General features: G+C 53.4%; 1 protein-coding gene across 3 annotated transcripts in view; it reads left to right on the top strand.

Moving 5' to 3' along the window:
- MDGA1 (MAM domain containing glycosylphosphatidylinositol anchor 1) overlaps positions 1 to 27,519 on the top strand; it is a 63,366-nt gene extending 35,847 nt beyond the window's left edge. The window contains exons 3-17 of one of the 3 annotated variants that reach the window (XM_032253614.1): positions 905 to 1,079; positions 3,515 to 3,711; positions 4,398 to 4,530; positions 4,783 to 5,052; positions 6,992 to 7,321; positions 9,229 to 9,525; positions 10,355 to 10,636; positions 12,280 to 12,431; positions 13,208 to 13,385; positions 13,631 to 13,654; positions 14,928 to 15,080; positions 15,678 to 15,812; positions 21,359 to 21,489; positions 21,711 to 21,819; positions 22,537 to 27,519. In XM_032253614.1, the coding sequence (XP_032109505.1) occupies positions 905 to 1,079; positions 3,515 to 3,711; positions 4,398 to 4,530; positions 4,783 to 5,052; positions 6,992 to 7,321; positions 9,229 to 9,525; positions 10,355 to 10,636; positions 12,280 to 12,431; positions 13,208 to 13,385; positions 13,631 to 13,654; positions 14,928 to 15,080; positions 15,678 to 15,812; positions 21,359 to 21,489; positions 21,711 to 21,819; positions 22,537 to 22,628 (2,658 nt within the window). In that variant the 3' untranslated portion in view covers positions 22,629 to 27,519. The other 2 variants (XM_032253615.1, XM_032253612.1) reach the window with 2 other exon arrangements.
- Positions 27,520 to 27,851: the final 332 nt, after the last annotated feature.

The following is a 27,851-nucleotide window of genomic DNA, read 5'->3' as shown; positions in this document are numbered from 1 at the left end:
AAAATCTAAATATTGGAAGAGATAATGGGACACCACACATAGGTGATTTATATACTTTCTTTGTAAACCTCATAAGAATCTTGCAGAGTGGGTATCATGCTGTATTAGTCATATATTACTGCATAACAAATACTCCAAAACTTAAGAGCTTCAAACAACAAACACTCGTACTGTCTCACAGTTCCCGTGGGACAGGAACCCGGGAGCAGCTTAGCTGGCTGGCTGTGGCTCAGGGTTTCTGACAAGGCGTCAGCCAGGGGTGCAGTCATTGGAGGATAACTGAGGCTGGAGAATCCACTTCCAAGCTAACTCATGTGGCTGTTGGCCTGAGGCTTCAATTCCTCCCCAAGTGAGCCCCTCCATTGGCTGCTCAGGACCTGATAGCTGGAGTTCAGTGACTAGATCTCGGCGCACTGCAACCCCAGCCTCCCGGGTTCAAGAGATTCTCTTGCCTCAGCCTCCTGAGTAGCTGGGACTACAGGCGCAGGCCATCATGTCTGGCTAATTTTTGTATTTTTAGTAAAGACGGGGTTTTGCCATGTTTGCCAGGCTGGTCTCGAACTCCTGACCTCAGATGATCCACCCATCTCGGCCTCCCTAAGTGCTGAGATTATAGGCGTGAGCCACGGCTCCCGGCAGAATCCATGCTCTTAACCCCAGCACTGCACACCGATTTAAAGGCTCTTCCCTCTGATCCCGGATTCCCCAGCCCTTGACTCCATGGCATCCTACCCTCTGTGTGCATTCCCACGAGTCTGCCTGCATTCGTTTCCTAGGCCTGCATATGGCCCACGTGCGTTTGTGAAAAAGTGGGGAGAGGGGGTGCCATGGAAGGGTACTCAGCGCTGAGGTCCCCACCCCGTGCGAGTCTGCCAGTCTGACTCTGCCCCTCCCGGCGGCCCAGGTGCGGTGGACCAAGACGGCGGGCAGCGCCTCGGACAAGTTCCAGGAGACGTCGGTGTTCAATGAGACACTGCGCATCGAGCGCATTGCGCGCACGCAGGGTGGCCGCTACTACTGCAAGGCGGAGAACGGCGTGGGCGTACCGGCCATCAAATCCATCCGCGTGGACGTGCAGTGTGAGTCGAGGCCCCCTCTCTCCCACGGCCCTGACAGTGCAGCCCAGGCCAGAGGGTGCCCTGGGGCTGAGGTGAGGCGGGCAAGTGGGGATGGGGCGGATGGAGAAGTAGACCTCAGGGGAGGCGCCTAAGAGGTATGGGACAGTGTGTACCACCCTCTACCATCTACACCTTCTCCACCTGTAATCCCATATGAACCTTGCAACATCCCTGTGAGGTAAGCAAGGAGAGCAGGATGGGTTGACTTACACCCCTTCCACAGATAGGAAAACTGAGGTCCCATGTGATTTGCCCACAGGCATGGAGTGAGGTAGCCTCAGATCTGAGATGAGAACACAGATCTCTTCCCCGTGGTCCACTGCCCTTTCCACAGTACCTCATGCCTCTGCTTTTGTCCTGTGGCAGCTCTGAGATTTCCTTCCCTACTACATTACATGTAGGACCAAGCCCCACTCCACCAGTCCTTGCTGCTAGCTGAATGAGAAGCCCCCAGTCCCTACCCGGTCTCCATGGGTATCCCTTTAGCCCCAGGAGCCTCTCTTCCTGAGTCATCCATCAGGCTGACTCAGGTACCCAGAAGCTCTTGGCCCAGGCCCAGGAGCCTGTCTGACACCATCTTAAGGCTTAGAATGAACCTACCTATTAGCTATGTACCCTCCCACTCCCTAAGTGGGACTTAATAGAGTGATAAACAGTGGCACCCCAGACCTCTCTTCTGTCCCTCATCAGCCACCCAGGGTCCTGTTGACCCTTGGAGCCAAGGGCCATTTCTCAGGCTATTAGCCCTGGAAGATGCTGGCAGGCATAGCCTGGGCCCCACCAATGCCCACCTCCTCTCCTGGCTGGGGTGGTGACTTCTATTCCAGTGGACTGTGGAAGGGTCAGAATGATGGGCTGCTGGAACATTCGATGGAGGATGTTGGAATGTAGACTATCAGTGCCTGTGACTCACAACCATACATTAGGATCTCTAGAAAACCCTTTAAAAACATGAATGCCTGGGCCCTACTTCCAGAGATTCTGATGTAATTGATCAGGGGTGGGGCCAAATATCGATTCTTTCTTAAACTTTTAAATTATTTTTTAAATTGAGGATTAATCAGTAGAGTATACTCATCTTAAATGCAAAGTTTAATGGCTTTTTACCTATGTATGTATGTGTGCGAACACCTTCCAGTTAAAGAGATAGAACATTTCCAGGACTCTAGAAAGTTCCTTCATGCCCCCTCCCAGTCAGTAACTCCCCCCAGAGACAATCATTGTTCTGACTTTTGACACTATCAATGAGCTCTACCAGGCATCAGTATTAAGAAGGAAATCTCCACGTAATGCTCTTGTGCAAACAGGGCCAAGAACTACTAAGCTACCTTAGTTTACCAATGAGGAAACAGGCTCAGAGAGAGACGAGACTTAGGCAGGTCACACTACAAATTAACAGCTTAACTAGGATTTGAGGAAGCAGCGCTTCCTCCATCCCATGATGGGAGACTGCAAAGCTAGACGCCCTCATGCAGGTCCCTGGGAAGCACAGCTCGGAGGAAGTCTGGGAAGGCATCAAGTCCTGTCCCCTTGGCCAGGTGCGGTGGCTCACACCTCTCATCCCGGCCCTTCGGGAGGCTGAGGCGAGAGGATCACGTGAGCCTGGGAATTCAAGACCAGTCTGGGCAATACGGTGAAACCCTGTCTCTACAAAAAATACAAAAAATAGCTGGGTGTGGTGGTACATGCCTGTAGTCTCAGTTATTCAGGAGGCTAAGGTGGGAGGATCGATTGAGCCCAGGAGGTTGAGACTGCAGTGAGTCATGATTGTACCACTGCACTCCAGCCTGGGTGACAGAGTGAGACTCTGCCTCGAAAGAAATGAAGGAAGGGAGGGAGGGAGGGAGGCTGGGCGCTGTGGCTCATGCCTGTAAACCCAGCATTTTGGGAGGCCAAGGCAGGTAGATCACAAGGTTAAGAGATCAAGACCATCCTGGCCAACATGGTGAAACCCTGTCTCTACTAAAAATACAAAAATTAACTGGGCATGGTGGCACGTTTCCTCGTTGGTAAACGAAGGTAGCTTAGTAGTTCCTGGCCCTTCACACGGGCCTATAGTCTTAGCTACTCGGGAGGCTGAGGCAGGAGAATCGCTTGAAACAGGGAGTTGAAGGTTGCAGGGAGCCGAGATGGCGCCACTGCACTCCAGCCTGGCGACAGAGTGAGACTCTGTCTCAAAAACAAAAAAAAAAAAAGAAAGAAAGAAAAAAGAAACAGTCCTGTCCCCTGCCTCTAACAGGTTAGTCAAGCTTGCAAGGCCGGGGTGAGGGGGGGCATCTGGCAATCTGGAAACATGTCTTGAGGGCGGCTCAGCTTTTCCTGAGGGCTGCCAGGAGCCTGAGCCCCCCACTTCGGGGTCACTCAGTCCTGACTCCACGGGGGCTGTGCCCTTGCAGACCTGGATGAGCCAGTGCTGACGGTGCACCAGACGGTGAGCGATGTGCGAGGCAACTTCTACCAGGAGAAGACGGTGTTCCTGCGCTGTACTGTCAACTCCAACCCACCTGCCCGCTTCATCTGGAAGCGGGGCTCCGATACCCTGTCCCACAGCCAGGACAATGGGGTCGACATCTATGAGCCCCTCTATACTCAGGTCAGGATGGGCAGCTGGCTCGCCCCACACTTTTTCTCCTGCACCCAACAAGGGAGGGGGGCATGGGGCTGAGTTTTTGAGACTGCCCTGACTTCAGCAATTCTATTCTGACTTTGGAGGCACACATCCTGATTGGAGTTCAGCCAGCCTGGGGCAGAAAAATCAGGGAGCAGCAGTGAGGACAGGAGTGTCCCTGAGGCAATGTGTCCTCTAGGAACTTTGCTAGTTAGGAAAAGGCACCCCATAAGAGCAGACAGGTCATCCCAGCCTGCTGCTGGCTGGCAGAGTATTGGGAACCTATGGCCAGGCACAGCAGGACCTGGGGGTGGGGAGATGACCAGCAATGGCTGCGGGCCGGCCTCATGTCTGTGTGGGTTGTAAGAGCAAGTTCCCTTCTTACTCTTCCCATTTCCCAGATTGGAGAAACCAAGGCCTGGTCCTTGCCAGTGTGCACCAGGGCAACTTCAGGCCCAGAGAAGCCCATGATGAGGCACTGCCATGGCTATGGAGAGTGTAGCATCCAGCCCAGGCTCAGGACCCCTGGGGCTAATTGGTGAGGGTGGGGGGGTTGGGAAGATAGGAATTACACAGGCATTTGTGGTAGGCGCTGATGCTGGGTGAATGAGTATGTGGGATCCCTGGAGACTCAAGCAGGCACCTCACCCCAGTGGTCCACTGCTGCCCAGGGGGAGACCAAGGTCCTGAAGCTGAAGAACCTGCGGCCCCAGGACTATGCCAGCTACACCTGCCAGGTGTCTGTGCGTAACGTGTGCGGCATCCCAGACAAGGCCATCACCTTCCGGCTCACCAACACCACGGGTACAGGCGTTTCCCTGCCCATACTCCCTGCCTACCTGAGCTAGCTCCCAACCAGGGAATAATGCCCCAGCCCACGGGACTGCAGGCACATTGCCACTAATGTCTGGCCCCTCCTCTCCTCTTCCTGCTCTATCTTCTCCCCTCTCATCTCCCCCGAGGACTTCTCCGGCCTCTATGGTTTTCCTAGCTCCCTGTTTTCCCCAACATCCAGCCCTGCCTCACAGACCCCTAAGACCCCCTCCTTGTCCTCAGCACCACCAGCCCTGAAGCTGTCTGTGAACGAAACTCTGGTGGTGAACCCTGGGGAGAATGTGACGGTGCAGTGTCTGCTGACAGGCGGTGATCCCCTCCCCCAGCTGCAGTGGTCCCATGGGCCTGGCCCGCTGCCCCTGGGTGCTGTGGCCCAGGGAGGCACCCTCAGCATCCCTTCAGTGCAGGCCCGGGACTCTGGCTACTACAACTGCACAGCCACCAACAATGTGGGCAACCCTGCCAAGAAGACCGTCAACCTGCTGGTGCGATGTACGTGGCCTCAGAAGGGGTGGGAGGGAAGTTATGAGGCAGACAGTGTCCCTGGTCTTTGGGAGCTCCCAGTGAATTCGGAAAGGGGCCTGTCTGCTTCACCATGGTAGGTGAGGCACACAGAAGATGTTCCAAGCACTTTGATTTCCCTGCAATTCAGCTAACTGCCAGCAGATGGCAGAAGAACTAAAATTTGTATGAAGCTTTATGACTGTTGGCAATCTACCCTCAACAATCCAAAAAGTAGGAAGGGCTACGATTGATTACCTATTTTTTTTTTTTTTAAGATTGGCAAACTGAGGCTGCAAAAAGCTAAATGGGGACATTCTTGGTTTCAAGAGTAATTTCCTGGCTTTCTCCCTGTACAGTGGTTTTCTTTGTGATTAACTGAATTTAAGTGAAAATAACACACATTTCCATATGCCCTATGTGGAAATCTTTATTAGGAAAGTGAATCTGAAGATAATTACTAAATGTAAAAATGATATAAAACTTGGAGCTCATTCTTTTCTTACTTTAGTAAGAAAAAAGTATAAACATTTTTCTTACTAAACCTCAGCCTCATTAATTATCATTGACCGCACACTATGATGTTGATTTTGACACTCCGAATTGAGAAAACTTTAAATTTTTCTGCTTGTGTGGCTTTAGGGATTTTTGTTGTTGTTGTTTCTTTTCTTTTTTATATATTTTGGTTACCCGAGAGCATAGATTCACGTTGCCCTGAGTATACACTCCCTGTTTATTTTTTTGTTGTTTTTAAGGATCCAGGCTTGTTTCCAGCTCTTTAGCACTTGAATGTAAAGGGCAGCTTCTGCCGAACTCCACTGAGAGTCACTGATTACATGGGACTCTCTTCATTCATCTCTCACTGACCAGTCAGTCTTTTTCTGACTCTCCTCACAGAAAGAAACTAGCTCTCTATGACTTTTTACTTAATCAGAGCAAGAAAGAAGGTTAAAAACTGTGGCTAATGACTACTTTTTCCTTCGATGGTACTTTCCCATCAGAAGATTATTTTTCTCCACCTGATTCCATTTGGCCTTTTAAGCCTGGTTGGTAAGATCTCAATTTACATCAAATGCTTATGGTCACCTCTTAGGGTGACTGTGGAGCCTGCCTTTCCCAGCACAGACCTGGCTTATGGCTGTTGTGCCAGCTTCCTGTTCAGAAGTTTAGGTAACTGATTAAAAACTCTGTTTAGCTTTTGGCTTATTTCAAATATGATCCACATTTTTTAATGAGGCCATACTTTTTTTCTTTCTAAATGCTGTGTTTTGCTATAATTGCATGTAAAGTGATTGTATTGGTCTCTGATTACAAAAATTATACACACATTACAAAGAGTCAAACAGCACAAAAGGGTGAAATGTAAGAATTAAATTGCCTGTCAATTCTCCTCAGTTCCACTCTCTAGACAGAAGCACTATTATATTCTAGTGCATGCTTCCAGATGTGTATTTTGCATATTTAAGATTTAAAACAATGATAAAAACAAAGTAGTGTAGCAGTCAAGAGCTGAGACTCAGTTTGAATTCAACACTGGCTGCTTTTTTGGGCAAGTTACTTAAACTGTCTGAGCCTCAGTTCCCTCCTTTGCAAAATGGGGGTAATAAAGCATCTCCCTCAGAGATTCTGGGATGGGTTAAACTAGTAAATCCATGTTTAGTGCTTAGAACAGTGCCTCTCCCATAGTGAATGTTCTGTTATTACTAAACCTGCTTTTGTGCAGTGACCTTTTGTGAACTTTTAAAGCTCATCTGAGCAAACGAAACAATTTCCAAGCACAGAAAAGTGATAGTTTCACCTGGGGGACTTGTAGCCATCTACCTCCAGAAGGGCCAGTTAGAGGAGAGAAGCTGGGTCTAGGTTGGGGTGGGACATGGACCCCTGGAGTCAGGTCAACCCCAGCTACCCTCCCCTCCGCATCCACTCACAGCCATGAAGAACGCTACATTCCAGATCACGCCTGACGTGATCAAAGAGAGTGAGAACATCCAGCTGGGCCAGGACCTGAAGCTATCATGCCACGTGGACGCAGTGCCCCAGGAGAAGGTGACCTACCAGTGGTTCAAGAATGGCAAGCCGGCACGCATGTCCAAGCGGCTGCTGGTGACTCGCAATGACCCTGAGCTTCCTGCGGTCACCAGCAGCCTAGAGCTCATTGACCTGCACTTCAGTGACTATGGCACCTACCTGTGCATGGCTTCTTTCCCAGGGGCACCTGTGCCCGACCTCAGCGTCGAGGTCAACATCTCCTCTGAGACAGGTGGGCAGCTGGAGGGGCTCTGGGGAAACGTGAAGGGGTGGAGAGGCCCACAGACGGGAGATAGTGGGGAGGCAGCAGCTTGGGAAAGGGAAGTCAGAGTGAGGAGGCCACCATTTGTTCATGCCACACACTTTTACTGAGTCCCTATTATATGCTAGGGACTGTGTTAGGTCCTGGGGTGGAGTGGTGGGCAAAACAGGTTCTGCCCTCATAGAGCTTAGGAGGAAAGGCAAACATGTTTCAGATAGTCTCACAAATAACTATATCATTACAAACTGCAATACATGAGAGTCTGGAAAAAGTTCTCTGAGAGTGGTGCAGCCTCAAAGGGAGAGATTCCCCTTTAGCCTGGAGGGTATGTAGAAGGCATAGGAGTTGGAATGTGTTAAAGTCAGGGCAGGGACCCAGGGCTGTTTCCTCCATTTGGCTCACAGGCCTGATGCCTAGGGCATGGAAGCGTTTTAAGGCCCTGGAAAAGTAAATTAATTGGCTCCAAAATACGAAGAGAAAACTGCAAAATTAAAGACAATGAATGCATACATGTTTATAGAATATATATTACAGTAACTAGATCACTGGGCCTCAGCGTGCCTTGTAGAGCTGTTTACAAATAAGAACTTTATATTTAAATTATATTTAATGTAGAACATGGGTACATTTTAGTTTGCTTGATGTGATGTGCAATGGAACCCATGGAAGTCTTCAAAAGATCCTCCGTTTGGGCAATGTGTTGGTTGAATTAGGTGAATAAAAAAAATTAGGCAGGGCTCGGTGGCTCATGCCTATAATCCTAGCACTTTGGGAGGCCAAGGTGGGCAGATCACCTGAGGTTGGGAGTTTGAGACCAGTGTGACCAACATGGAGAAACCCCATCGCTACTAAAAATACAGATTAGCTGAGCATGGTGGCCCATGCCTACAATGCCAGCTGCTCGGGAGCCTGAGGCAGGAGAATCACTTGAACCTGAGAGGTGGAGGTTGCAGTGAGCCAAGATCATGCCATTGCACTCCAGCCTGGGCAACAAGAGTGAAACTTCATCTAAAAAAAAAAAATTAAGAAATTAACAGTGTTTTTTAACAGAAATGAGCCTAATTAACAGTGACTTAAACTAGCTAGATGTGTACTTCTTTGTCATGTCAAAGTCTGCTGGTGAGCAGTCAGGGCTAATATGGGGGTTCTGCTCCACCAAGTTCTCAGAGCTCCAGGCTCCTTCTGGCTTGCTCTTCTGTCATCCTTAGCATGTGCCACCTTGCCCATGATGGCAGTTCCAGCTGCAGCCATTAGCCTGCATTCTCGTCTGCAGGAAGGAGAAGAGGGGTACAGCTTCTTCTTTTAAACACCCTTATTTTCCTTGGTATCCCATTGACGAGAATTTAGTCACATGGCTATAGCTAATGATAATGCAGGCTGGGAGATGCAGACTTTATTCTGGGTGGCTGTGAGCCCTGCCGAAAAGCAGGTATCCTATTACTTAGGAAGAAAGGGCGAGGATGTTGTAGGACAGACAAGCAGCCTGTGATAACACACTAGGGCAAGAGAAGATGAAGTCTTTAAATAGGCCAGGGCCAGCAGTAGGAGAGAAGGACCGAGAATGGATGTATTTAGAAATGTCTAAGAGGTGGAATCCCCAGAACTTACTAGTGCTGGGGAAGAAGGAATATAGGCCAGGATGTCTTCAGGTCTCTTTTTGAGTTGGGAGACCCTGGGGTGGAGACCCAGGAGTGGAGAGGATTTGGGAAAGTGAGTTCTGCTTTGGAAATACTGGAGGACCAGTGGGAAGTCTGGGATGGGAGAGAGAGGCTTGCACCTAGGGGAAGGTAAGCAGGAGCTGGAGGGCAGAGGCCAGGAGGGGAGCTAACTCCGGCCCCACCTCTCCCCGCCGCCCCCGACCACCCTCACCCCTGCAGTGCCACCAACCATCAGTGTGCCCAAGGGACGGGCCCTGGTGACTGTGCGCGAGGGATCGCCTGCCGAGCTGCAGTGCGAGGTGCGGGGCAAGCCGAGGCCGCCCGTGCTCTGGTCCCGCGTGGACAAGGAGGCTGCACTGCTGCCCTCGGGGCTGCCCCTGGAGGAGACTCCGGACGGGAAGCTGCGGCTGGAGCGTGTGAGCCGAGACATGAGCGGGACCTACCGCTGCCAGACGGCCCGCTATAATGGCTTCAACGTGCGCCCCCGTGAGGCCCAGGTGCAGCTGAACGTGCAGTGTGAGTCCACCATGCCACCGGGACTACCTTCCCAGTCTGCCTTCTGCCTCCCAGCCGGCCTGTCCCCTCTTCATCCCCTCCCCGACCCCAGTCCACCCAGACCCCACCACCTACTGCTCATACCCCTAACGCTCCTTGACACCCTCGTGCTGTAGGACACGAGGTCGGTGTTCTTTCTCCACTTCCATCAAGTATCTCCCATCTTCATTTTCAGGGACCTGGTGAACAAAAAAAATTACTTGATTCTGACAGGTGGAAATGGAATTTTGAAGGAGGAGGAAAGACCCTCAAGGGGAACACTGTCTGATAACAAGATTATGAAAATTATCACCATGTGCCAAACACTGTTCTAAGAGTTTTAATGCGCTAACTCATTTAAACCCCCACAGCCCTATAATAGATGCTATCATTCCCCCATTTTTACACATAGGGAAACTGAGACACGGAGAGATTGAGTAACTTGCCTAAGATCTCACAGAGGCAGGGCTGGGATTTGAACCCAGCCCATTTAGCTTCAGAGATTGTGCACAAAACTCCTGCCTTATCCTGCATTTCATTCTTTGGGCTGGGGGTGGGGTGAGGGGCCCACTTAGGCGTGACTGGAGGCCAGGTCTGGGAAGCATGGCTGGTGGGAATGGCCGGGAGGGAGTGGGTATCTGCAGGTTGGGAGGTAAGATCGTGGCCATTGGAGAGATGTGTGCATCCGCCCTGGGATCTTTCTGGGCGAGGGCCCACGGCAGTAGACGCGAGCGCGTTGCCTCCCCACGGGCTGCTCCTCAGGCCCCACTCGCTGGGGAGAGGCCCCGCTGACCGCCGCTCCCGCCCCCAGTCCCGCCGGAGGTGGAACCCAGTTCCCAGGACGTGCGCCAGGCGCTGGGCCGGCCCGTGCTCCTGCGCTGCTCGCTGCTGCGAGGGAGCCCCCAGCGCATCGCCTCGGCCGTGTGGCGCTTCAAAGGGCAGCTGCTGCCGCCGCCCCCCGTTGTTCCTGCCGCCGAGGCCCCGGACCACGCGGAGCTGCACCTCGACGCCGTAACACGCGACAATAGCGGCAGCTACGAGTGCAGCGTCTCCAACGACGTGGGCTCGGCTACCTGCCTCTTCCAGGTCTCCGGTGAGCGTCCGGAGGGTCCCGCCCCACCCACTACGCCCACCAGGTGCCAGGCTCCGCCCCCATCCCAGCCCGGGTGATTCTTCCCTGATGCCCCCCACCCCCAGCCCTTGAAGTCTGCCGACTCCAGGCTTAGCCCAAGCCTTTCCAAGGCCTGCCCCGCCAAGGCCAGGCCCCGCTTCATGTCCCCATCCCAACCTGGACCTCCTAGCCCGTCTCTCCAGGTGCGGGCCACGCCCCCCACTCACACCGTGCCTTGAGGTTGAGGCCTTCCCCTTCCAAGGCCCGCCTGTGCCCATACCTGACCTAAGCCCCGCCCATTTCAGCTCAGTGCGCTTCCTGGGCGTGTGAGAACTGCGCCCCTTTCAAACACAGCCTTCCCCAGGGCCAGGCTTCGCCTCTCTACCTGCACCCGAACCAGGCCTAGACCCGTTCAAAGCCGCTCAGCCTCCTGCGTAAGGCATAGGCTCCATCCCTTTCCGCTCGGCCCAGTCCCAGCTTTGCGCTTCCGGCCGTGCCAGTAGCAGGCAGTGTCCGCTCCAGCCCCACTCCCACCAGCGTCAAGCCCTGGCCATGGCCCCTTCTCAGCCCCTCATCCCTCGTCCTTGACCCCTGAGGCTACAGATGGGGAACCACTTCGGGAGCCTGGGGTGTAGTTTAGAGGAGAGAAGACGCCCCTCAACAACTTCTCTGGAACATTGCGGGGCACTAGGCCAGACAGAACACATTTCCCGAGCTGACACCGTAGAGGTGCAGGCCCTTCGTGGCTCAGAAACCCCACTCAGCCCCACCTCTTCAAGGCATTCTCAGGTGGGCTGTCAGGGGCTGTAGATGGCCGTGGGTGGGTCAGAAAGGGGTGGAGGTGGTGGCGAGGAAGGCCTAGGGGAACACGGAGGGGCTGCCTGGGTTGTTGATGGTCCTCCTCCACGTGTGGAGAGCTGCCTTCCAGCCAGAGCTGGTGGCAGCGCCCCTGGAGCAGAGCCTGGGCATACCTGTCCCCCATTCCATGGCACGTACAGCTTTCCCAGCAGCCCCCAACTGACTTCAGAAGCCCTTTCAGCTTCTGTTTGAATCCCCCACTCAACAGCAGGGGGATAGGATGGCAGGTCACTGGCCCTCTCCCCACCTCCCCCGTACCCAGCCCTGCCAGCCAGAGGCCCCTGTGACATTTCCCACCTCCTTCCCTTCTCCCCTGTTCTCCCACACTTTCTCTGCCTCCCCACCTCTTTCCTCTCTCTCTTCCCCTCCGCTCCCTTCTCTTTCTTTCCTCCCAATATCCCGGACCCTTCTTTGTCTTTCCCCCACGCTCTTTCCCCATGCCTTCCCTTATTTCCCTTCTCTGTGTCTTTCCAAATTTCTCTTTACTTTGTTTTTCTCGGCCTTTCTTCCCCTTCTCACCCATATCACCTCTTGGAATTTCCAATCTCTCTGTCTCCATCTCCCACTTTCCTTCCTACCTCATCCCCCTTCTCCCCAATCCCCTCTTCCTGCAAACATTCCTCTCCTCACAATACTCCCTTTCTCTTTGTTTCTCCATCCCCCTCTCTGTTTTCCACCTCATCCTCTTCCGTTTCCCTCTCCCACACCTCCTCTCTGTGTCTCCCCCAACCCTTCACGGCCCAATGCCCCCCTCCCCACCCTCTTAGCCAAAGCCTACAGCCCGGAGTTTTACTTCGACACCCCCAACCCCACCCGCAGCCACAAGCTGTCCAAGAACTACTCCTACGTGCTGCAGTGGACTCAGAGGGAGCCTGATGCTGTCGACCCTGTGCTCAACTACAGACTCAGTGTCCGCCAGGTGGGCCAAGGGGAGCGGGGGACTGGGGGCAGGTGGAGGGTGGTGTGGCTGACCCTGGAAATGCTCATCAAGGCCAGAGGAAGGGTCGGAGATGGGGCTCAGACATGTTGACTCTCTTAGAGATGACTCTTCAGGGGCAGGGAGAGATTTCGAATATAGCAGCAAGAGATCGGAGGTTCTAAGGATCTGTCCCTTCTGGAGGGAGACTCTAGGCACAGCTCTGAGAGCTGGGCAGGCAGGGGTCTGCTGGGTTCATGGGGGAGGGAACCAGCACTGCTTACAGAATGTAGAATCTACTCTTGGGTCAAGAGCTTAAGAAGTGGTGTGGGAAAGGGGAGGTCAGTCTCATCCAGGGAGCCTCTACCATGCAAGGCCAGGGTCACTCTGCTGTTCTCGTGCCCAGTCTGATTCCATATGGTTCTGCTCAGCCCAAGAGGTGGTCGGTGGGACGGTAAGAGTTTGACTCTGGGGCAGACTGCCTAGGCAAGAACCCAGCTTTGTGTGAGCTAGAGCAAGCTACTCTCTTTGGCCTCAGTTTCCTTATCTGTAAAATGCGGGTAATTATATTTTGCTTCATAGGATTGTTGTTTTGAGGTTTAAATGACTTAATGGAAAATCTTTAGAACAGTGCCCAACACTTAATGGTTCAGGGTGTTGCTGTCGTCACTTTTATTATGAAGGCAGCCCTGGGAGGTGGGAAGGGGTGACTGTCCTGTCTCACAGATGAGGAAACTGAGCACCTGACCTCCAGGCATCTGGGAACCCTGTGCTTACAGCTGAACCAGCACAATGCCGTGGTCAAGGCCATCCCGGTCCGGCGTGTGGAGAAGGGGCAGCTGCTGGAGTACATCCTGACCGATCTCCGTGTGCCCCACAGCTATGAGGTCCGCCTCACACCCTATACCACCTTCGGGGCTGGTGACATGGCCTCCCGCATCATCCACTACACAGAGCGTAGGTGACGGTGGTGGTGGTAGGAAGGATGGGCCCATCTCATACCCAGGGACCCCCTCCACCATCCCCATGTGGTTCCTAAGCTTGGGGTTTCCCACCATGCACTGTCCTACTCTGTTACTGCAGGCCACACCTGCTGGCCCCCAGTCCTGCCCTGAGGACCCTGTCCTCTGGTCCCAAGCAGGGTATCCTCTGTAGAGCCCCACACCTCAGTTCTGACTTGGTTTCCCTGCTTGCTTTCTCAGCCATCAACTCTCCGAACCTTTCAGGTGAGACTCCCCAATCCCCCATGACTTACCCTTCCCTTTAGGGACACGAAGGCTCTCCTGGTGAAAGGAGATAGGCTATTCTTGAGATGGGCAGAAAGAAAATGAATTCTCCCTGTGTTCCATGGGGTAGGGCCAGAAGCTAGAAGGAGGAGCAGGGCTGGGCTGGAGATGTTTGTATCTGGAATTTATTCTGGGGCTTAAAGGCCAGGCAGGAGGGGAGAGGCTCACTGTCTCAAAAGATAAAAGGAGAGGCTGGGCTCATTTATACCCACTATCGCCTGGGTCAGTGGTTCTTAGTCTGTGACCCATGGACCTCCAAAAAATCTATGTATAGAATTCAGGCAATCTATAAACATGGAAAGGCATACAATTATTTCTTTTTTTTCTTTTGAGACAGAGTCTTAGTCTGTTGTCCAGGCTAGAGTGCAATGGCACCATCTCAGCTCACTATAACCTCTGCCTCCCAGGTTCAAGTGATTCTCCTGCCTCAGCCTCCCAAGTAACTAGGATTACAGGCGTGTGCCACCACGCCTGGCTGATTTTTTGTATCTTTAGTAGAGATGGGGTTTCACCATGTTGTCCAGGCTGGTCTTGAACTCCTGACCTCAAGTGATCCACCTGCCTCAGCTTCCCAAAGTGCTGGGATTACAGGCATGAGCCACCACACCTGGCCTCAATTATTTCTTTATTTTCCCCAACTTCTAGCAGTAATTAAACATCTCCTCAATGGTGAATGGAGGACCCAAACCACAGTAATAAAATCAGCACCTGTGACTTTGTCAGCAGTAGAAATCCCGTGTTTTCACCCTACCTGACAGTTGTTCCAGATATCTCTAAATATCGTTTATGTCCATTTGTATTTCAAAACTACAGTTGTTGTTAGACTTGATACTAGAGCTTGTGATTTAATTAGATAATAAAGAAGCCTACTTATGATTTTATAACAAACTGAAAAATATTTTGACAACTGTATTTCAATATAATTGATTTTCTTTATAATCCTATATATTTCATTTTATGTGTCTAAAATCATAATTCTGAAATGATCCTTAGGCTTCATGAGATGCCAGAAGGGCCTATGGCACAAAAAGGGTTAAGAACTCTTGTTATGGCAACAAATTCATTGTGGGCCCCATGCCTGGTCTTCTGAACCCTGGAATCCCGGGTGCCTTGCTCGGATGCATGGGAGCTGCCTCAGGGTGGTGATGGGGGCAAGGCTGGACCTCAGGGGCTGAGGAGGCTGACTCTGTCTCACTCACCCTATAAAATGCAGACAACACGTGCCACTTTGAGGATGAGAAGATCTGTGGCTACACCCAGGACCTGACAGACAACTTTGACTGGACGCGGCAGAACGCCCTCACCCAGAACCCCAAACGCTCCCCCAACACTGGTCCCCCCACTGACATAAGTGGCACCCCTGAGGGTGAGGACCTGGCCTGCTGCCAGAAATGGAGGATTGCTTCAGGGGGGTGTCCAGGCCCAGGGTACCCCAGACTGGGGATGAAGGGAGATAGCCCCCAATCTGAGGGAGACACAGCCCCGTCCTCAGGGAGCCCCAGTCTGAGGGGAGACACAGCCACATCCTCAGGGAGCCCTGGTCTGAGGGGAGATGCAGCCCCATCCTCAGGGAGCCCCAGTCTAAGGGGAGATACAGCCCCATCCTCAGGGAGCACCAGTCTGAGGGAGACACAGCCCCGTCCTCAGTGAGCCCCAGTCAGAGGAGAGACACAGCCCCATCCTCAGCGAGCCCGTCAGAGGAGAGACACAGCCCCATCCTCAGGGAGCCCTAGTCTGAGGGCAGACACAGCCCCGTCCTGATAGAGTACCAAGAAGAAGAGGAATTACAGTGGAGCCAAGGACTCATGAATGCTGACCAGACCCCTGTGCTGTGCTGTGAGGCAGGGTGCATGGGGTGAGGCACCTCAGGTTCAGCCAGCAGAGGCTCAGGCAGAGAGGGAGTCAGGTAGGAAGAAGCCCAGGTGTCTCGGGGGCTGCTGGTGCATCTCCCCCTTCCCCACAGGCTACTACATGTTCATCGAGACCTCGAGGCCTCGGGAGCTGGGGGACCGTGCGAGGTTGGTGAGTCCCCTCTACAATGCCAGCGCGAAGTTCTACTGTGTCTCCTTCTTCTACCACATGTACGGGAAACACATTGGTGAGTTCAGGGGTCAGGGAGTCTGACCGAGTGTGTGCTGGGGGATTGGGGGGGAGCGGGGTCCACAGGAGGCTGTGGGCTGGCCCAGGTGAGGCCTGAGCTTCCCCACTTGGCTAAACGAGAGGTCCTTGGAGGGGGTCTGCATGGAAAGTTGGCAAGAGGAGAAGTTGAAAGCCAGCTTGTCAGAGGTTTTGAGATGCTCAAGGAGTCCTGAGCCTACAGATAGAAAAGACTCCAGCAGGGGCCAGGTGCAGTGGCTCACACCTGTAATCCCCACACCTTGGGAGGCCAAGGTGGGTGGATCACCTGAAGTCAGGAGTTCAAGACCAGCCTGGCCATCATGGTGAAACCCCATCTCTACTAAAAGTACAAAATTAGCTGGGCGTGGTGGCAGGTGCCTGTAATCCCAGCTACCCAGGAGGATGAGGCAGGAGGATCACTTGAACCCGGGAGGTGGAGGTGGCAGCGAGTCAAGATTGCACCATTACACTCCTGCCTGGGCAGCAAGAGTGAAACTCTATCTCAAAAAAAGAAAAAAAAAAAAAAAAAAAAAAAAAAAAGAAAAAAACTCCAGCAGGATGAGATGGAAGTGAAGGAGATGGAGAAGGCAACTAAGAGGATGCAAATGTGGGGTGCCTGCCAGGTGCCAGGTCATGTCCTGGGTGTGCCACATCCTTGCTTGCATTAACCCCTACAGCCACCAGATGAGGGAGGTGTTACCATACAACTCAGAGAAGTCAAGCATTCGCCCAAGATCACACAGCAAGCCAGGTCTGTGTGACTTATCCAGGTCCTAAACATGAGATGAGAAGGGTGCTGCTTTCCAAGTGTGGGAGTCAACATAAGGAATGCCCTTTGGGAAGCAATGGCACTGGTAGGAATATCACATAATCAGTGAACTCATCTGTCAGCCATCACTTCCCAGAGCTCTTGCTCGGTCCAGGTAGCAGGCGCTGCAGTGAACCAGGTGGACGAGTTCCCCATCCTCTTGGCATTTACAGGCAAGTGGGAGAGGCAGGTATTAAACAACCATGGTACCAGCTAAGAGTTAGTGACCCCTGCGGCAGGGGTAATAGGGAGACCTGACTGACCCCGCGGCGTGGTCATGAAAGTCTCTGCTGAGGACATGATGATTTTAAAAATCGTTATTGTTTGTTTACTTGTTTATAGGAAGGGTAATACATTCCACAAAGGTCAAAAGGTACAAAGGGGTACATAATGCAAATACCCTCCCAACCCAGTCCTCCTGCCAGAGGTGATCAATAGACTAGGTTTTAGGGCAAATTTTCCGAGATACTTTAATAGAAACCAGTACATATGGCTGGGCGCGGTGGCTCGCGCCTGTAATCCCAGCACTTTGGGAGGCCGAGGTGGGCAGATCACCTGAGGTCAGGAGTTGGAGACCAGCCTGGCCAACATGGCAAAACCTTGTCTCTACTAAAAATACAAAAAATAGCCAAGTGTGGTGAAGGATGCCTGCAATCCAGCCACTCAGGAGGCTGAGGCAGGGAGAATTGCTTGAACCCAGGGGGTGGAGGTTGCAGTGAGCAAGATCCCACTGCTGCACTCCAGCCTGGGCGGCAGAGCAAGATTGCTTCTCAAAAAAAAAAAAAAAGAAAAGAAAAGAAACCAGCACACACACATGCACCACACACACCACACACACCCACACCCACACACACACACCACACAAACACACACATACACACACCCCACACACACACACCACACACCACACACACACCACACACACCACACACACCACACACATACACACACACACCACACACACACACCACACACACACCACACACACACACCACACACCACCCACACACACCACACACCACACACACACATCACACACACACACACCACACACACCACACACCACACACACACACACCACACACACACCACACACGCACACACCACACACACACACACCACACATGCACACCACACGCACACCCGAACACCACACACACACACCACACACACACACACACACACACACACACAGCACACACATTCTATTTCCTCCCATTCTACATATACTGTCCCATGCTTCCTTTTTCCCTCTGAATTGTATATTGTCTTGGCAATCATTTGTTGTCAGTCTGCAGAAAGCGTCTTCACTGTTTTCCTCAGCTGTGATGGTAGAGTGACTTTAAGCAAATGTAGATCTAAAGGCTGATCATGGAGAAGTTTCCACAGCTAGGGTGATGGTTCAGGCTAAACTGATGAATGAGAATGGTGTGGGATAGAAGGTTCTGCATCCATTGGGGCCCCCAAACCATCTGCGCAAATCATTTTGTCCACAGCTGGGTCTAGACTTCATAAGAAGCTTCTTCTGGGGTGAGTGAGGGTGGATGACCAGGACTTCCCCACCCTGGCCAGTCCTCTCATTTCCATTTGGCTTCCCCAGGTGGGGCAACCAATTCATTCAGGTTTACCCCAGTCTTTCCCAGTTTTAGCACTAGGTATATTTTACGTGGTGAATAAAGCTAGCCCTTCAAACTCAGGATTTCTCTAATGCTGATGCCTAGGACAAAGCTCAAAAAAAGAAACAAAAAAGTGAGTGAGTTTAAAGAAAGATATTGGCACATGTGTTATATAACTTGGTGAAGATAGTGAGGGGGAGATTTTGGAGGCATTAGCCTGGGGGTGCTCAGCCCATTTGCCCACAGCCATGGTGACTTGGAATTCTGGGGTTATTGAGGGGTGCTGGAGGAGAAGGAGGCAACCATGACTTGGTTAAGAGTGCCCAGGCCGCATCAGTGGCCCCTCCCTGTCCTTTTGAGCCCCCACTGATATGAAATACCTGGCTCTGAGGAAGGGGAATCAATCTTACATGGTGCCTATTGGCTGGCATTTCCATGGCACTTCCCACAGACAAAGCTGTACCATCTGTGACACCAGATAGACAGACCCCCTGGTGGGACAGAGCCACCAAATGTTACCTGCCTGGGATGAAAGGAGTTGGCTTGGACCAAGGAGAGCCAGCGAGACACAAGGTCTGGGGACAGCTGGTGCCCAGAGCTGCCAGGCAGGGTGGGAGGGGAGGAGGGAGGAGGGACTAGGATAGCAAGAAGCACCCCCTCCGCCATGGCAAAGCCAGGCAGAGGGCACCTCAAAGTTTCCAGGCATGTGGGGCACCCTAACCAGTAGGGGATGGACTCTTGAGAGCCTGCGCCAGCACCCAGTAGAACAGGAGGCACTCACCCTGGCTTTCGCAAGGCCCAAGCCCCAATATCTTCCAGGATCCTCACCAGCCTCTCTCTTCTCCCTCCTGGAGATGTGGCCCCTGTCCCCATCCTGCTGGGATCTAGCCTCAATCCCCATAACATTCCTTCCTCCTCCACTGCCCTGCCCCAAGGACCCCGATGGGGAAGGCTGCTTTTTCACTGTTCCCTCCCCTCAGTACCCCATCAGCTGCAATGTCACCCCTGCTCAGAGGCTTCCTGATATCCCTTTACAGAGGACATCTGGGGCCCAAGACCCCCAGCCTCCCTTTTGAAAAGGGCCTGCTTAGGCTAAATGGCTCATACTTATAATCCCAGTGCTTTGGGTGGCCAAGAGTTCCAGACCAGCCTGGGCAACATAGCAAGACCCCATCTCTACAAAACAACTTTAAAAATTAGCTGAGTGTGATGGTGCATGCCTGCAGTCCTAGCTACTTGGGAGGCTGAAGTGGGAGGATTACTTGAGCCCAGAAGTTTGAGGTTGCAGTGAGCGATGATTGTACCCCCAAGACCCTGTCTCAAAGGGAAAAAAAAAAAAAGAACTTTGCTCACTGCACTCTTCCATATCTTTCTTGCCACATCTAACCCCAAACAGAACTGTATGGCTGAGTGGTGAGAATCATGTGGCTCTGACTGTGTAAAGATGTGCCCCACCCTCACTCAGGCTGATAGACTCCAGCTCTCCAGCGTCTGGGCTTTTGCTCAGGCTGTCCCCTCTATTTAACATGCCCTCTCTTACCACATTCCCCTGGCCACATCCTCCCATTCCTCAAAGCCTCTCTAAAATGCCACCTCCTTCAGAAGTCTTCCTGGGTTTGAGCTGGGAGCCCTCTTTCACTCCTGTGAACTCTGAGTCCTTAACCTACAGCTCCCCAGGCCCAGACCACTCTCTGCGTTGCAGTATGGCAGTCCCTGGGATTCACGTCTTCTCTTCCTATTCATTCCTTATAGGAAGGTCTGTGTCGAATTCCTATCAGTTCCCAATAGTTAAATTCTGAATGAAGAATTTCTCATAACTGTCATCAAGGACTTTCACAGAATCTCAGAGTTGGAAGGACCTCAGGGTTCGTGAAGCTCAAATCCCATCATTCATTTACTTAACTAACTGAGCATCATTATATGCCAGGCACTGTTCTAGGACACTAGAACAAGACAAAGACCCCTGCCCTTGAGGAGCTTACATTCTACTCGTTCCAAGCTTTATAAAGAAAATAATGCAGAAAAAAGAACAGAGCTATTTTACATGGGGTCGTCAGGGACTTCCTTGAGGGAGAGAAGAATGTTCCAGGCTGGAACATCACAAATAAAGGCCCTAAGGCAGGAACTGGCCTCAGGTATTTAAAGAAAAGCAAGGAGACAAGTTTGCTAGTGCCAAGTGGGAGCCAGGAAAGACTGGCAGCAAATGAGGTCAGAGAAGCTGACAGGGCCCAGATCAGGTGTGCAAGGCCAGGAGAGGACAGCGATGGGAAGCCTCAGAGGGGACTGAGCAGGGGGTAACATGATCAGAGACAGGGGTCCCCTCCACAGCACCCCTGCTGGATAGTCCTCCTGTCAAGGGACAGGATGCCTCCCCAAGACAGCCCACTCTTTTGCTGGGCAGATCCAGTGCATCCAGGGTCTTCCTGAGATGGAATTCCAATCTGCCTCGTGCCCGCTTTCACTTGCTGGTGTTTATTCTGTCCCATGAGGAATGCAGAGCAGAGACTGTAACACAGATGGTCCTCTCTGGCCTTCTCTCTCTGGGGCCTTACTGGACCCAACATACTCCTAGGATAGCAAGAAGCACCCCCTCCCCCATGGCAAAGCCAGGCAGAGGGCACATCGACTGGGTATTAAATATTTTAAATGTTTAATGAGTATTAAACCCCTTCATCTACCTCTGCAAGTCATGTACTGCCAACAGGGACACACTGTGCTCTTCGGAAATCCTGCTCTGTGCCCACACAGAGGTCTCACGGCCCTGGAGAGAGGTCTCACTCCCCTGCCTAGAGGGGAAGGGTGGGGTGTGTGCGCTTGTATGTGTTTGGGAGTGGGGAGATTAGCTGATTAGCAGGGCAGGAAAGAAATGAAAGAATTCACAAGTCATCCTGATGTACTGAAATCCTGCTGAAGTCTTCTCTTTCCCACATTGAGGGTGTCCCTGCAGGAACGGGACATTGCACCCATCTGGGCACGGGGAGGAGGTCCTGCCAACAGGGACAGGGCTGCAGGCTGTGATGGGAGAAGAGGGCTTGGTAAGTGTGGAAAGGTGAGGGTGCCCTGATCAGAGCTCACTGCCTGCTGCCTTCACACCCACCACAGGCTCCCTCAACCTCCTGGTGCGGTCCCGGAACAAAGGGGCTCTGGACACGCACGCCTGGTCCCTCAGTGGCAATAAGGGCAATGTGTGGCAGCAGGCCCATGTGCCCATCAACCCCAGTGGGCCCTTCCAGGTGAGTCCGCAGGGCCCAGAGGACCCTGCCAGGCATCGGTGGTTGCTGTGGCCAGGAAGTGCTTTAGAAAGCCTCGTCCTTCTTCCTGGGGCTAAGGATGGAAAGAGGCAGGGTAGGGGAACTTCCAGGTAGATGAAGGGGAAAGGTGGGCTGGGGGGAGTGCTCTGGTGCCCAGCAGAACCTCCTCAACCCTTGCTCCCTGCTTTCTGACCCCACCCCAGATTATTTTTGAGGGGGTTCGAGGCTCAGGCTACCTGGGGGATATTGCCATAGATGACGTCACACTGAAGAAGGGAGAGTGTCCCCGGAAGCAGATGGATCCCAATAAAGGTGCAAGACGGGAAGGAGGTGGGGGAGCTGAATCTGGGGGCAGCTGTGTGTGTGGGGGCTGGTTCCTGCCTGTTGGGGGAGGGTGTTTGTATCTGAATAGGGGTTCAGAATGGCTGAGTGATGAGAATCACGTGGCTCTGACGGTGTAAAGATGTGCCCCACCCTCACTCAGGCTGTGGGACAATGAGAAGCCCAGCCTGGTGGGGAGCGTGATGACCTGTTTACAGTATCAGTGCGCCCCCTGTGCCTGTGTCTGAATACACCTGTGTACCTCTGGCTCCAGAGTGAACGTGCCCCTTCCAGGGCCAGATGTTTCCAGTACTAACAGCTCCCACTTACTGAGCAATTATGTGTACCAGGCAAGGCACACAAACTTGTATATGCATGTTCCACTTAATCCTCACAACAGTCCTTCGGGGTAGCACACACCGTTGGACCCATTTTACAGGTGAGGAAACTGAGGCCCACTGAGGTCAAGTAAATTGTTCTGAGTCTCAGTGAACCTGAACCCCAGCAGGCCGAGCTAACCCTCACCCCACCCAACACTACCTCATGTCTGTGCTGTGAGTATGTCTGTGTGCACTGAGGCCAGTGCCCACCTTCAGGCCCTCCAAAGAGGTGGGCAGAGTAACAGCACCCTGACACTGCCAACCTGCCTGCCACTTTGTGCCCCTGCCATAGCTGACCAGAACCCTGGCCCTTTCTCTCCTGTCGCAGTGGTGGTGATGCCGGGCAGTGGAGCCCCCTGCCAGTCCAGCCCCCAGCTGTGGGGGCCCATGGCCATCTTCCTCTTGGCGTTGCAGAGATGATGAGAGCTGCATGGCCCCCCTACCTTGCCACCCGGCACACCAAAGTGTCCACATTGTACCAAAGACTGACCCCCGCCAGCCGGGGTGCCCAGGGGCAGGGCCAGCCCACCAGGGAGGGGGCCTGCGCTGGCTGCAAGGATGAGCAGAGAACAAGGACTGAGGCCGGGCACTGAGGCCCCGGAGACAGTTCACACACACACACACACACGCACACACTCATGCTCACACACACAGAGATATATTAAAGCACAAGTTTCTATCCGACCTGCCAGCACCTTCTTTACTGCAAAGACAGGGGACTTGCCTGAATGGCATCCACTGACCCAGGGACCGCGGCACAACGTATGCCTTGTCCTGGCTGCACTCGTGGTGTGCTTCTGACTTTCCCCTGTCCCCTAACTCAAGGCCGAACTCCAGCCCGGCGGCTTTGCCAGAAGGGAGCCAGAAGTGGGACAGACATGGAGCCCCTCCCTCGGTCAGTCTCTGACACTCCTGGGATGGGAGATGCAGGGATCAGAGGAGGACCAGGTGGGACTTTGCAAGCTCTGTGACTGTCCCACATCCAGGGGACAACAAGGAAGGTAGGGCACCTGCTGTATGCAACTCTGTCCAGGGTGAGCGCCGGATGGTGGAGACCTTAGGTCACCCCAGATCCCCTGACCCGTTTCTGGGGCACCATATTTCCCTCCTCAGTGTGCACCCTTTGGAGGGACCCAGCACAGGGTCTTGGGCCTGGGCGGTCTGAAGACTGACATCTTCCCCACTCCGCCCCACAAGCAGTGGGACTCCTGAAAACATGGTTCCCTCCACGCCTCAGCCCCCAGCTGGGTCTCAGAGAGGCTGGGGGAGTGGTGGTGGCCAGGCCATTTTCTGGGGTGAGGCTTGACTTTGAGAAAGGCAGAAGAGAAGTCCTTCTTCTGTGATGTGGCGCCCCTACATCAGACACTGAATTTGGAAGTGGAGAGGAGCCTCCATTTCTTATCCACTTGGCATGAAAGGGTGCCCTAGACAGGAGGGTGTGTGCATGGCAGAGCGCCACAAAGCACTGTCTAGTTGAAAGTTCCCTTCCCCACCCAGGGGCAGTGAAGGAGGAGGGGCTTACAGAGCTGGGGTTGGTGGAGGGAGTGGGCGTCCATCTCCTCACTCCCTGGGAGTTGTGAAAAGGCTCCCCGTCCTTGGGTCCTGAGTTAGGAGCCTGAGATTGACATGATGGGATCTAGATCTTTCCTCCTTGACATCACCCCTGATCCCTCCACCCACCCATCCATGGGACAGAGGAGGCCCAGCCCCTACTAGAATGAGTCTTTATGCATGTGTGTGTGTGTGTGTGTGTGTGTGTGTGTGTGTGTGTGTGTGTCCCCATCTGTGTTTGGGTACTACTGTGGGTACATCATTGGGCAGGAGTGTGTACAAACACAGGTCTGCGTGTGCAATTGCACATATCTCTGCCTGTGAGGCTGGGTTGATACACCTTTCTGTGAGTGTCCATGTACATCAGTATGTGGTCCATCTTCCTTAGTGATGTGATTGCTTGTTGGGTGCTGGCTGAGTAGACTATGTCCAGCCCTGTTCTATAGTCTCAAGCTGCCTGCGATGGCCTGAAATTCTACCTTTTATCCCCTATGGATGACAAAGAGCTTACAGATGACCGATTGAATGCAAGCACCTTTGGTGAGGGGCATCACAGGGCTCCTCCTGGAGCATTTGGTGGGGACAGCTGCAGAGAAGAGGCCTGGAACTCTGGCAGCACTGGAGCGCCAGGAGGTAGGCCGGGAACCGAGGCAAAGGCTGCCCATCTCCTCCCTCTGCCAGGCCTGTGTTATCATCATCACCAACAGCTGGTGGGTGGCCGGTCCAGGACACAGCGGGGCCTTCTGATGCCCGATCAGCGTGGCTGCCTTCCTGGCCCAGTCAAGGCCTCCGTCCGAAATGAGTCGCTCCAGGTTCTCAGTGTATACTTCCATCGCGTCTGTTGGGTATTGTTCCTTAATCGTCCCATCTGTGCAGAGTCTGTTGCCCCAACTAGACTGTGAGCTCCTCCTCCGAGCCTTCCAAGTCCTCCCTGCACCTCCGCAACCTCCCGCTCATGCCCAGCACAAGTGAGCCTGGTGTGGAAACCACTCCACTGCCCAGTGGAATGGATTCTGTCATCAGCAGTTCCCGGCCTTGGCTGCAGAATAGAACCACCAGAGTCCTTTAAAAAGCGTTGCTGCTTGGGTCCCACCTAGAGGTTCTGATTTAATTGGACTGGAGCGCAGTCAGACATCAGAAGTGTTGAAAAGCTCCTCGGGATCGCCTGACGGTAGGAACCACTGACCTTTCACCTAGTGCGTGCTTCCTCTGTGCCTCGCTGGGATAGGCATTGGAGCACCACAGATGAATAGCCCCAAGTGCTTCCTCTTTGGGGTTCCTGAGGCACCCTGTGCCTGCTTCCCTCAGAGGACCTTCCAGTCCATCTGCCCCGCCACCCAAACCCTAGCTGCTCCACCAGGGGACTTGTCTCCCCTGTTCGCCTCAGGACCCAGAGCCTGCCACAGTGAAGTAGCTCAGTACATGTTAGCTGAGCTGAACTGCATACATGTGGCCCCAAGGTTCCTGGTCTTTATGGACAGATGGCACAAGGTGGGGGGATAGGCAGGGGATGCTGCTGGAGGTCTCAGTGGGTATGGATGGCCCTGCCTTGGGGGTGGCTTGACCTGGAATTGACAAAGTGCGTCTGCTGGAATGCTGAGGTCCCCATGTGTGAATGGGTGAGGCTGATCTGTATGTCTGTGTATGCCAGCAGGTGGGTGGGGGGATGTGGGTGCCAGTGTATGCCAGCGGGCGCTGTGAGTGTCTAGGCACGTGTGGTCTGTGTGTTTGCATGTTCCTCAGTGGGAATGAGTGTCTTTGTGTATCACTAGGTGACTTGCATGTCAGGGTTTGTGTGTGTGTGCCTGGCAGCCAGAGTCTCTGTATCAGTGCTGCTCATGCCGTGTGTCTTTGTGTGCCATGGTGTGTCAGTGTCTGTGTTGATGGGTGGCCCATGAGTGACCCCCGCCAGGGGAGACCAAGTTGCTGCATCCAGCACATCTCCCCAGTGGCAGCCTCACCCTCTGGGTGACCGAGGGTGACTGAGGCATTTTGTGGCCTTAAAATGGGATGTTCAAGGTCAGCCCTCAGGGTGCTGGGGCCCTTCCATCCCTTGTCCCCTTTAGGTTGGTGAAAAGGACTCCTGGGGCCAGGTGCTGTATAGTAGCGTATGGAAGCCTCAGCTTGGCTGACCTGCCCTTGGGACCAGAGATGGTTTCCTAGGGTGCTTAGTGAATCCTGAAGACCAAGCCCCCTCCTCCTGGAATGCTCCTTCCACCTCTGTCCTCTCGGAGATGGGCCTGACACCTTTTTCTCATCCATTCTCCTTTTCCCTGTGCTCTGGGAAAGTCCCTGGCTCAGGCTGTCAGAGCAAGGATGGACTTCCAAAGTTCAAACCCCTCAAGGTGTAGATGAAGAAGCTGAAGCCCAGAGTGGGGAAGGGAGTGGCACGAGGTCACACAGCCAGTTTGAGTGGAGCCAGTCTTGGGAGAGCCAGGTACTACAGCCCTGGGGCTGTCACACCGCTTGTCACTGCCCCTGAGGTCTCCTGCCAGATAGCTGCAGGAAGTTTGGCTGACAGTCCTGTCTCCAGGGTGCTGGTGGGGATGTTACAGATGTTGCTGGGATCCTACCTTGGGACAGGTGCTATCTCTCTGCTCCAAATTCTGGCCTCTCATCCCAGGCTGCAGACCCTTCTGCCCCATGGCAGGCCTGGGTGCCACACAGAGGTGGCCACCCTCTGACCACAGTGTCTGTAGCTGCTGCCCCTCTCCCAGGCCCCCAGATAAAAGAGACCCTGTTTCCCCTCCCCTCCCCTGTGACTTCACAAGAGCTTGGGCTGGGAATGAAGGTCAGCAGGTCCTCATGTTCTCATCCTCCTGACTTCCCCAAAGACCAGGAGGGCCTCGAGTGGGGCTTGCAGAATCCTTGTTTTTTTCCTTGCTGGGCAGCTTGAGGGGCTGGGGAGTATTCCCAGGGCCTGGCCTCTGCTCTGGAGAATCCCTGTAGAGCCACTGGCTGAGTTTGGGTTCTGGGTTCAGGAAGCACCTGCCTCTCTGTCGAGTCAGTACTGTGTCTAAGACTGTGGTGTGTGACGTGTGTGTGTGTGTGTGTGTGTGTGTGTGTGTGTGTGTGTGTGTGTTGGGGCAGAAGGACCACTCTTTCCTGGGGATCCCTTGACCCTTATAGTTAGAAGAGACATTAGGGTGCATCCAATCTGGTGCCCCCATTGTACAGGCAAGGTCCAGAGGGATGGCATCTGCCCACCCCACCCCTCGCCCTCTTGTTGTCTGCTCTCATTTCCCAGGGACCCTCCTAGAAATGCCCTCCTTCCGAGCCCCCTCCCACCCTCCTCCCAGCCGCCCACATAATCACCATCTCAGCCCAACTCTGGTGGCCCTTTAGGCCCCAGTACTCCCCATGCATCCTTCCTGCCCCAGAGTAGCCAGTTCACCAAGGCCTTTAGCCTTTAGCCCCAGCCCAGGAGAAGGGGCAGGGAGGGAAGGGGCTGCTCCAGCCCTGAGGCCTCAAAGACTCGGGAAAAAAGCCAGAACTCATGCCCAGGCCTACATGTCTGACCACCCCAGCCCACCCCACCACCAAGGTAAAAGCACAACAGGAGACCCCTTATTAATGGGTGAAATGTACTGGGGTTGTTTTTTAGTCACACGACCCCGTCCTCACCCCTTTGCCTTGCTGTCTGTCTCCACCCCAGCCTCTGTTCCCCCTTTGCCTCTCTTTCACCTCCAAGTCCCCAAATGTAACCTCCAGTTGCGGACGCGGTTGTTGTATCAATAAAGCTGCAGTGTTCTAGCACTCAGCGTCAGCCGTGTGTGTTGGCTGGGCAGACTGGGCCAGGGTGGGGGCTGGGGCACTGGGGGCTCCTCTCAGCTCCCTGGGGGCAGCCTTTCTTCTCTTTGGCACCTGTCGACAGGAATCCTGCTCTGTGGCCTAGACAGTGAGGACCTGCATCCTGTTCTGCTCCCAGTGAACTTGTGTCCTCATTCATTTGTTCATTCCACACATACCAGCCAAACACTGCCTTTGTGGGAGCTCCTATTCAGTGGGAGAGATGGACAGTAAGCTAATGATGACACCAAGACATACATAATTATGTGTATAATTAGGGCTGTGAAGGGAAATTGGTGCTAT

Source organism: Sapajus apella, unplaced genomic scaffold, assembly GCF_009761245.1.
Source record: "Sapajus apella isolate SASKATOON/1434 unplaced genomic scaffold, GSC_monkey_1.0 scaffold83, whole genome shotgun sequence".
NCBI lineage: Eukaryota > Metazoa > Chordata > Mammalia > Primates > Cebidae > Sapajus > Sapajus apella.
Note: the sequence above shows the minus strand (reverse complement) of the source record. Positions and strands in the feature narration are given on the sequence as shown.